Source organism: Convolutriloba macropyga, chromosome 2 (assembly GCF_964194025.1).
Source record: "Convolutriloba macropyga chromosome 2, txConMacr16.3, whole genome shotgun sequence".
Lineage (NCBI taxonomy): Eukaryota > Metazoa > Xenacoelomorpha > Acoela > Convolutidae > Convolutriloba > Convolutriloba macropyga.
This window is the reverse complement of record NC_134469.1, coordinates 6,338,891-6,350,154: the sequence shown is the minus strand read 5'-3', so window position 1 is coordinate 6,350,154 and position 11,264 is coordinate 6,338,891. Positions and strand designations below refer to the sequence as shown.

At 37.2% G+C, this 11,264-nt stretch overlaps 1 protein-coding gene across 2 annotated transcripts in view; it reads right to left on the bottom strand.

The window, feature by feature from the left end:
* Positions 1-217: 217 nt before the first annotated feature.
* Positions 218-11,264, bottom strand: part of LOC142335091 (outer membrane lipoprotein Blc-like) — a 35,697-nt gene continuing 24,650 nt past the window's right edge. For both annotated transcript variants that reach the window (XM_075383435.1, XM_075383434.1), the window contains one exon: positions 218-1,029. In XM_075383435.1, the coding sequence (XP_075239550.1) occupies positions 677-1,029 (353 nt within the window). In that variant the 3' untranslated portion in view covers positions 218-676. The remainder of the gene's footprint in view (positions 1,030-11,264) is intronic.

Here is an 11,264-nt window from a genome sequence, read left to right as displayed (position 1 = left end):
AGTAACAATTCAAAACTAGCGAAACGGAGTTGCACAAAGCAGTCAAGCCGACATGATAGTATTATTATCAATTATTTTTCCAAACTTAAAAAAATCATATTTTTGTTGACAGGTAATAGGAAAAGTACATAGGAATTAAATAGACTGCTATTTGGGCCACGAAATGGGCCCGCTTGTTGGCGACTCATTTGTTATTTCTTCTGAGAGTAACTCAAAATGAAAAAAAAATAACCACAGTCAATTATTTTATTTTCTATCTGAGAGAAAAATTCTCTGTTCAGTATGGTTGATCACAGAGATCATAGTTATAATTATCTTGACAGTTTTATGACGAATGGACTGCTACCCTTCAAAGTTCTGGATTTTTTTTGCAGGATCTTGCAAAATTGTTTATCAGAAGTTTGCAGGATAAGTGTTCATTTTTCAAGAATCTTATAAGTTGATCATTTTATTGGTCAGTTTTTGTTCACGATGGAAAAAAAAGAGACAACTGGCTCTTTTTCCCGCCCTGGAGAAAAAGAGAATACTAAAATGATCAACTTATAAAACTTTTAAAAAATAGATAGCTATCTTGCAAACTTGTGATCAAATTTTGCAAGATCTTTCGCCGATCTTTGTTCATCAGAGTTCTGTTGGTTAGAATGTATTATCAAATTTCGACACAATTGGTTCCGAGTCAAATTAACAGACAAGGCAGGTGATCTGTCCAGATCAAATCCACCAGACTGACTCCCATTTTTCTCAACTCATCTTTGATATGCTCTGACGTTTCAATCGACATTGTCTGGCCTCGACTGTAGATCCACAAATACTCCGAGCCAAATATGCTCGAATCGCATCCGTAAAAAACTGCGTACGAGTTTGGGTCGAAGAGTACTAAGTAGTGTCTGAATTTGCGGGCTACCAGCTCGCGTGCTGCTCTGAAACTGGCTATGATCTCTCCAGTTGGCGGGTGCTTTTGGTACAGTTTGCCAGTTACGTAATAAGACTCGAAGGAAATTCCAAATTTGTGCGCTACTAAGTACTCTCCTGAAATAAATCCTTTAATACAATAAGCGTTAAATTTGGCTATAATTGTAAAAACGTATGTGTACAACAAATAAGGCCGAAAAATCGAGTTTTCTCACTTTCTATATTAAAAATTGTATAATTTTGCATTTCTGTCGTTAGAAGGCTTGTAGCTCGCGGCTGGCTAAGGCCCAAAACTCTATCAAAATTCCAAAAGATTTCTTCATAGGGTTCGTCTTCAGGTTGAGTATGTATTGTTTTGTCCCCAAAAATCTTTTCTCCCAACTTTTTCAAAACTTCACTCCGGATAATTGAATCAATAGTTAAGAAAGTGACACCTTTAAAGAGTTACACCAGAGTCTGGAACCATTCAATCTACTTTCGCACACACAAAAGAAGATCCAAGAAGCACTTGATAAGGAAAAAATTGCTGCCCTAAAAAGAAATCAAACGTCAACTAGGGAAAAAGCAAGACACCAATCACTATGCCTGCCTCATTCCGGCGCGTGGCTTGCCGCGCTTCCAATTCCCGCTATAGGTCTCCATCTTTCAGCTAAGGAATTTCAGGTCAGTGTTAAGTACAGGCTCGGGATCGCGGTTTATGATCAAGAAAGAAAATGTCCTTATTGCAAGTCAGGTACATTGGACACATTTGGTGACCATGCAGTTGCCTGCCAAGGAAGGGGAGATGCGATTTCAAGGCACGATAGAATTCGCGATCGTATAGCTTCCGCCTGATCTGCAGCCAATTTGTCTCCAGTAATTGAAAAACGCAATCTGATTGCGGAAAACAACTCACGCCCAGGAGACGTCTATCTGCCTTCTTGGAAATCTGGCCAATCTGCTTCTCTAGACATAAATGTGACTTCCTCTCTGCAACTGAACATTATTTCTCATGCGGCAGAGAAGTCTGGCTATGCAATTGAAGCTGTTGAAGATCGAAAATATGCTCAGTATGAAAATAGCTGTTCCCAACAAGGAATTTTGTTCGTCCCTCTGGCAATCGAAGACTTTGGGCGGTCTGTCGAGGACTCTGAAGAAGGCCTTACTGCGCATGTCGTTGTTTGCTGATAGCAGAAATTATCAGTCAGTGGGACAATTCATTGCCTTCGACAGAGCAGTTCAGTCACTTTCTGTTGTCATCATACGAGGATCAGCTAATATGCTGTTGTCGCGAGCCGCGTAGTTGAACGCAGCAATTAGTTGAAATTGTCTGATAATCAGCGACCCGATTGTGTGGGACGCATTCTGAAGATAATTTTTCCTAGATGCTTGTGTTGTGCTGAATCAATCTCTTGATGAATTAGAAACAAGCGTGAGTTTTTGTTGCACTCACACAATGAGAGGGGAGTTTTTTCGTAAGCAATGCCATGCAACAGTAGGGTACTTGAGCCCAGTTCATTAACGCGAGGAAATAAAAAGCGAGAGTTAAAAGGCTGAGGGAGAGAGGAAGAAACGTCAGAGATCGGAGAAAACATTAGGATCGGCAATAAGAAATAATCAGCAAACATTTAAATTTTAGATCATTATATACCAAGATTATTTGATAATGGAGACCACGCAGATTGCAAGAATTCAAAATTAACCTGATTAGAAAAAAAGTTAAGAAATGTAAATCCAGTAACTAGTAAACTTATAACTAGAGAAAAATGATTGGATAAATTCAAAAATGCGATGGAATTGTTTTGTGTAATTAGTAACCAATGATTGACACTTTATCCAAATCACTTTATAAATCACCATTTCATAAATCTGCAACAAATAATCAATCAAATGACTTGAAAGACTTCTGCCACTCATTTTCTCTGCAACTGGTTGGAAAGTTTTAATCCTCCTCATTAGAAGTTTTGTTTTACTCTGCAGTTTCACTTACTGCAAATGCCCAACTAACATCTCTCTTAAAGAACTCAATAAATAACTACAAATTTCTCTCGCTGAGAGCGCACTGCTCCACTCAATGATTTCCTCCATCTCTCTCTCTCTCTCTCTCTCTCTCTCTCCTTTCCTCTTTCTCTCTCTCTATCACGGTTTCTCTCGCCTTTCTCTCTCTCTCTCTATCTATCTATCTCGGTCTCTCTCAACTTTTTTTCTCTCTCTCCCTCTCTCTCTTTCTCTCTCTCGCTCTCTATTTCTCTCTCTTTCTCTTCTTCTGCAATTCGCTTGTGCTTAAGAGTACCTAACCTTGTCAGTTTTTATTGGTGTTAAGTAAGGTATTGTTTTGTTTGGAACATTTTGACCAAAGCTATAAAAGTAATAGTGGGCATACAACATTGGTCATCGGTTGTATCATATCTTATGGAAATCTTTGTTCAAGAAGAGCGGAGCTTTGTAATTAACTTAATTTTGTAGTTTCTGAAATCTGCTAAACTCATATTTCATTTTCGACATTCCTATACAAGTGTTTTCATTTTACTTATGTGTTCTTTGCCAGTTATTCATATTCGTCTGATTTTATTCTATGTTTAGGGATAAGCAATGCTTGTTGCGGAAAAAAAACAAATCTTTGTACAATCAGTGCTAGTGAGAAAGCAGAACAGCCTGATATCGCAAAAACCTTGCTGGTTCTTCAATTGATTGCACGGTTGTTGGGTGCGCCATCAGTTCATTTTTGAAACAAATTCGACTCTAAAGAGCACCGTTTTGGAGTGGCGGGGTTGTGGGATGTACAAAGTGAAAAGCTTATGCTAGCAACAAAGAAATTTTTCTCTACAAAATCTTCCAAACAACCATTCTACTCTTCTTTGCATCTGAATTAAGTCTTAGAAACAGTAATAGCCAAGAGTTTCTTGTTTTTGCCAGTCTCACTTATCGAACATACTTCATTTTTTAAAAAAAATTCACTCAAACAAAACTTATTAAAAATTTTTGATATACAGATTTTCCACCTTTTTTAATGTTGCTTGCTATTGACAGTTTTGTTTGACTCTACTTTAATTTTCACAGAAGCTAACTCGTAAAAGATGCCAATTTTTTGTTGCATTGTTTTTGTTCCTCCACTAGGTTTCAATTGGTTCAATAAGTTTTTCAGTAAGTCAGAAACGACAATTTTTTAGAAAATTTTGTGTTTAGTGTTCTTCCCTCTGTTTTTCGAAATTCTTTTACAGTTTTTTCCATATTTTGACTGAAAAACAACATTTCTTCCCTTAAAACACGTAGTTGCTTACCGAGAACCTGCAATCAAATTTTCACAACAATTTCGTTTTGTGTTTGTCTTTGCAATTTTTGTAATTGGAGGACGATTTGCGTACTTAAAATACCCGTTCTCCAATTATTGCAATCTTTTTTCGGCTTTGAGCAACTTGGTCTCACTGTCTGCAACATTCTCTGCACTGCTTTCTGAATCTCTTTGACGACTCAGTGATTTGGCAAAGCAAATTCCGTTCAATTTAGCTTCACTGCTCAAGTTCACCCCTTGTTTACTTACGTAAAAAATTATTCAAGATTAGCTTGATATTTGCAAACTATTTAATCACTCAATATCAAAATTTCAATCAACTGCTCATTGCCTCACTCTTTCGAGTTCCTGCCCAGGTTGAGGTCCAGACCCAAATTGACTTCTGATCAGACCCAGTCGAGCGCACACCCGTGTGTTCCCAGACCGAAATTACAGGGTCTTTTCCGAATTTCGAGCGCACTACGGTCTGATCATGGTCTGGAGATTGTCTGATCAGAGGTCATTTTGGTCTGGAAAGTCTGATCATAACCTCTTCGAGCGCACTTGGGTCTGATCATAAAGAGTTCGAGCGCAATTGGATCTGATCATAAAGAGTTCGAGCGCAATTGAGTCTGATCATAAAAAGTTCGAGCGCAGTTGGGTCTGATCAGAAATGTTTTCGAACGCAATTGGGTCTGATCAGGGACCATTTCAAACGCCTTATTTTTTTTCATTTTTTTGTTTGTTTTTCTCTACTGAGAGATGTTGGCTCTGCCAAGAGGCAACAATAAAGCAGCGCTCTGATCAGAGATTAATCTAAAGACCGATAGTTCTGATCAGAAAAAAGGAGTCCAGCCGATAGCAAATGCCGGTCCCCTTCAGAGGAAATTTTGATTAACTGGAGACCACGGTGTTTCTTATGGAAAGCTGTCTAAACTCATCCATTGAGTCAGAAATATACACTGAACGGTATAGTAAATAAAACTTGTTCTCAACAGTTGGGTTTCGTATTCTTTAGCAATACTTTTATAATTGGTTTTTCCTTACATGAATTAAATATTGCAAACATCAGGTTTCATGAAATGAATATATTATAGCTAATTAAGAGATTTGTTCATAATTAAAATCTGTCTCTGATCAGACTATTTCGAGCGCACTTGAGTCTGATCAGAACTGGTTTCGAGCGCGCTTCAGTCTGATCATAAATGACCTCAAGCGCAGTTGGGTCTGATCATAAATGCTTCGAGCGCAACTGGGTCTGATCATAACCTCTTCGAGCGCACTTGAGTCTGAACATAGTCTGATTAAGGTCTGGGCAATGGTCTGATTTTGGGTCTGGACCATGGTCTGGAGAGGGTCTGATCAGAACTCCTTCGGTCTGGAAAGTCTGATCAGAACACTTTGTGTCTGGAAAGTCTGATCAGAGATAATTTCGGTCTGGAAAGTCTGATCAGAAATAATTTCGGTCTGGAAAGTCTGATCAGAGATAATTTTGGTCTGGAAAGTCTGATCAGAAGCAATTTTGGGTCTGGACCTCAACCTGGGTGGTATTGGCCAAGGTTGCAAAGATTTTATATTTGTCATTTCTGCCCAAGGATTGCATGGTGATGGTCATATTTCTAGAACTTTCTTCAAACTTTTCTTTCAGAATAAATTTATATTTTTAAAAAAATTTTATTATCGAAATAATATTAAAGCAAATTCATTTTTGTTTTGCCATGAAAACGCTTGATATGCCCGTCAGATCCTCAAAAACTGGTGTTGACTTTTAGATGTGTTGACTTATTAATGCTTTTTAATATTATACGTCTAACGGTCAATGACCTAGAAGAGAGTGATTACGAATAGAATGGTAGTAGTTGAGTGACATATAAATGGACATATGATTGCAGCCAACCCGTACCCTAGCTCTCAATTGTTATTAAGCTCTCTATAATCTATCTAAAAAATGCATTGCAAGTTTTTGCAACAACCGTCGTGAAATTTCGATTTCATTTCTCTCAACTCTCTGCTTTGAACTGTTCTTTCAAAAACCTGACAATCATTACAATTTGTTTAAAGAACATTTTGTTGATGTCTCTGGCTTAGATTTCCTCTCATAGTATTGAAAAAAACTATCTACATTTATTACTAGGTCATGCAAGTTTTAGTCAGCCAAACTTTGATCGTCAAATTGATCTATGCCATCCAGTTTATGTTTTTGGTGAATTAGAGATGAATTAGAGTGGCCATAAAACGGCAGAAAAGAGTAGAAATTTTCCTTCTTGCTTTTGCAAAATAAAACTGAAACATTAAAAACTTTGTAATCTTAGCGAAGACTCCAAAAAAAACAAACTTTTTACTGAAATTTATCCCGCAAAAGGTAGAAATTATTCGGGCGATTGTTTCCAAGCTTTTTTTTCTAAAAAATCAACATTAAACTACTCTTTTCCGAACGATTTCGATTTTTCTTGGAAGCTGTCGTACAGAAATCGTTTACTGTAGTTGAATTGATTTGCGGAGCGAAACTAAGATACTTGTTGTTACAAGATTATCAGTGATTTCGCGGAGCAATTTTACTATTAAATTTGTGCTTTGAATATCCGTCTTTCTGAGCTTCACTGTAGAGTGATATTAGCGTTGCCAATTCAGCGTTAACTTATAAACTAGTATTGCGCTTAGCGAAAGTAGGTTTATTCTGGTATTGTGAAATTGAGTGATTCGTGGAACAAAATTCGGATTGAAAAGAGACAACTAAACTTGAATTCAAATTCGAGGAGAATGAATTAATTAAAACTATCAAATTGTGATCAGCAATTTGGTCATAACTAAAATCGGAAACTTGCGGCACACAGAATGACTAGACAGTATGAACAGACAATTATTTCACAAAATTAGATAAACAAATTTAACAAGCATGGTTGAGGAAGATTTGATCTTCAAACAAGATTTGAACAAATTAGAATTAAAATGATGAAAATGAACTGAATCAAAGATTAAGTAAAATTAAGAGATTTTGCACTGCAATATCAATGGCCCAATGTATACTATATCACAGAAGCGATTTAATTCTTTAATGATTTTTCTCATGACCACTACTGAGACACTAGAATGCTAGGGACCAATAATTACAGGCCCTCATGCTTAGCATCACGACTACAAGCATAGGTTTTGTAACGCCAATAAAAGTCAATGGCTTCATATTTTCCACCACTTTTAATTGTCATTTTTTCTTACCTAAAGTGTCAGCTTTGAATAAATTTTCAATTTCAGTGGCCATGTGTGAAAGGCCATAGGGAATTATTATCTGTAAGCTTTTAGATTATCTGAAAGCTTTTAGATGTCGCATAATAAAGATTTTTAAAGATTTTTTGCGTAAGTTACTGTGGTACAGTAGTACATTTCATTCATTCTGGGGCTATTGATTTGGTATAGCAAATCAAGTTATTTTAGTTACATTATATTTCAATTTAATTTAGTTCACTTTCCTTCGCCATTTAATTTTAATCAAAATTTTAGTTCTTGTCTGAAGATCAAATCTTGAGTTTTCACGTTTTAACAATTTGTTTATATCCTGTGTCTGATAACTTTGTCTGTTCATATTGTTCATGTCGTCTTGTGATCTTGAGTTGCCGCAATTGGAATTCAATTGTCGTGATCAAATTGTTGATCAATTTTAGTTATTTTAATTTATTTCATTCTGCTCATTTTCTCAATTCAAATTAGTTGTCTCTCTCTTAAACTAGAACTTGCTCCGCCAAAGCATTAATTTGTATCAGATAATTTCAAGTCCTATTTCGCTAAGTGAAACACCAGTCTAACAATAGAACTAACTTTCGCTCCGCCAAATCTACGCATATTCTGCATTCGGAATATTGAATCGTTCAGCTACAAAATTAATAGTAAATTCGCCCCGCGAATTAACCAATTAATTTGGAATAGTAAATTGAATACATCGGCACCGCGAATCAACTCAGATTACAGATTGCGAATCTGTATGACATGGCGCAGTCAGCTCGTGAATCTAGAAAGACACCATTGTCGATAAAGCCATTTTGGGAAAGCCCAACGTCGGACCCACCAATCAGATGGGAGAAATGGCGGATCCAAGTAAGGCTTGCGATTCTCGCGCGAGAGAATATCACACACACTCGACACGCTACTGCAACTGAAACCAACGATGGTACGATTGCCAGCTGAACCAAAGTACGAGATGCCAACTGAAGATGCAACAAATGAAACGGAGAGAGACCGTCAGATACGAAACAGCCAATTGAAGTTGCAATGGGACTTAAAATGTCAAAAGATAACAGAAGCAAGAGTACTATGCGGGGAACGACCATGGTTTCTTTGCGATCAAAAATGTGCGTCTCTTTTGGACCTCAGCATCGATAAAGAGGGAAGACCTTACTAACATAAAAATTCCCTTATGACAAAATTTATGACCTGACTACCCTCAAACTTTGGGAGATGATGGAGATAGCTTTTATCCGCACAAGAAATATCACATTCCATCGGTATGTGTTCTTCTCAAGAAAGCAGAAAAAAGGTGAATCGGTAGAACAATTCTACAGCATTGTGGAAGAATTGGCGGAAAATTGAGATTTTGAAAACTGTGAGGAGGTGATCATCAGGGACATTTTCATCACAAACATGTTGGATGATGATTTTCGACGCAAACTTCTCCGCGACACAGTTGACCCCAAAAGAGCACTTAGTATTGCAGTCAATATGGAAATGGGCCATCAGAATCAGCGGAGAATATCATCAACTAACGGCGCAACTGGCAGTACGGTGAATGCAGTACAATCATTCAATCGATTTCGCGGCGCGGGTGCACGTGGAAATCAGTCAGGCAGAGTAGCAGTTAATCGTGCATCAGTTGGCCAATGTAGAGGTTGTGGTCAAGCATGGATAACAACGCACCGCCAGGTTTGCCCTGCTATGGGTAAGAAATGCAATCATTGTGCTTTGCTCAACCATTTCGCCAAGGTATGTCGGAAAAGACTTAATAATGCCCGATATTCACGTCAAAATGATCGAATTAACAAAGTAGAAACTGCTGAAACAACAGATCAAAAAACAAGTCAGGAAAAATCAAAACGTCAATTATATAAATTATAATGAACAATTTAATTCTGACTATGATTCCTCGGACGACAATTACGTTGCGACAGTAGAAAACATTAGATCACCGCCAATTGCGTTGCAAAATATGACGATAACGATCGGCTATACAGATTGTCACTTGCTCCTCGATTCCGGTAGCTGTTGTACGATTATCAATATGTCGCTCGCCAGAGAAATAATGTATAACTGTGCGCAATCACAATGGTCGGAGAAAAAACCATTAGAATTAAAGCCTTTTTCTAATGATATTGTCAAAAATCTAGGCTTTTTAATAACGCCATTTTGGGGAAATGATTGGAAAATTCAGAAAGCAAAAATCACGGTCGTAGCTGATGGTTTTCGACCAATCTCGGACGAGACCCCTTTGATCAAATAGGCATAACAATATCACAAAAACCTTGCCCAAATACGGAAGTCAATAATATAGAACCACCTTGTGCAATTAAAAAATCGCTAGCAAAGGAATTTCCAGAATTAATCTCCCGAATAGGAAAATCTAAACATCACACGGTCAATTCAAAATTCCACAAAAACTATCGAGTTACTCATCAAAAAGGAAGAAAATGCCAATTCATCTCCAAACGAAAGTGAAAATTGAACTTGAAAAATTGCTAAAAGAAGGACATATTGAAAAACTAACTAATTGCTCTGATCAGTTTTTTATTTCTCCAATAGTCATTACGGTCAAAAAGGATCAATCAATCAAAATAGCATTAGATTCCAAAATCCTGAATAAAGCCATTCACAAAAACAAGTATCAAATGCCGAATATAGACTCGCTAATTCAAACGATTTCTCAAACACTGTCAACCGCGCCGCAAGAGACGGCTTATTTTGCGACTCTTGATTTGCAGTACGCATACAGCCACCTAAATTTACACAGTGATACGGCCCTCCATTGTAACTTCAACCTCGTAAGCGGAGATATGACCGGCACATATCGTTTTAAAACTGGACTTCACGGCCTTACAGATATGCCGGCTGAATTTCAAAAAGCGATTGATTGTACTCTCGCAGGCCTGGATAATACTTTTTGTTTTTTGGACGATATTTTAATAGTGAACAGAGGAGGAATAGAAAAACATCTCGATTTAGTACGAAAATGTCTGATAAAGTTAGATCAAGAAAATCTCCGAATAAATCTTGCTAAATGTCATTTCGCAAAAAATAAAATCGAATGGCTCGGATATAATATTACACAAACAGGTATAACACCATTGTCGAATAAAACGGATGCAATCGGAAAATTATCAACACTTTCCAATTTCAAAAACTCAGATTCTTTATGGGCTCAGTTCATCACTTAGGAAAATTCATTCCAAATATGTCGCAATTATGTTACCCACTTCGACCTCTGCTTAAAAAAAATACAAAATCTATTTGGACAGTTGAACATGAAAAACAGCTCACATTGATTATAGAGAAGATTGCAGAAACAACCGAAAATAAGCATTTTAACCCGGACTTAGAAACAAGTATAAAATGCGACTCTTCACGTAAAAATTTGGGGTGTGCATTAGAACAACGAACCCCAAATGGTTGGCATACTGTGGCATTCGCATCGTGATTTTTGAATTCTGTGGAGGACAGATATAGCATTAATGAGCTCGAACTGTTGGGTATTGTCTGGTCCGTTGAACATTTTAAATATTATTTATACGGCAAACCATTTACCGTAAAAACTGATCATAGGGCTCTTCTTTCAATCATGAGAGAAAATAGAGCTAACAAATCCTACAATAGTCCATTGATACGTTGGGTAGATCGACTACTGCCATTTTATTTTACAATTGATCATCTCCCTGGCTCAAAAATGGGATTAGTAGATTATATCTCTCGCGACCCGCAACAAAAAGCTGTTAATATATCTGCATATGATGAGCAATTTATAGTAGCAAAATTGGATGTGATTAAACGCAGCGCGAAATGCTTCCTATTAAATGCGGAAAATTACGTCCATTTTGCAGAGCAAAATCCGCTTACAAAACAAGCC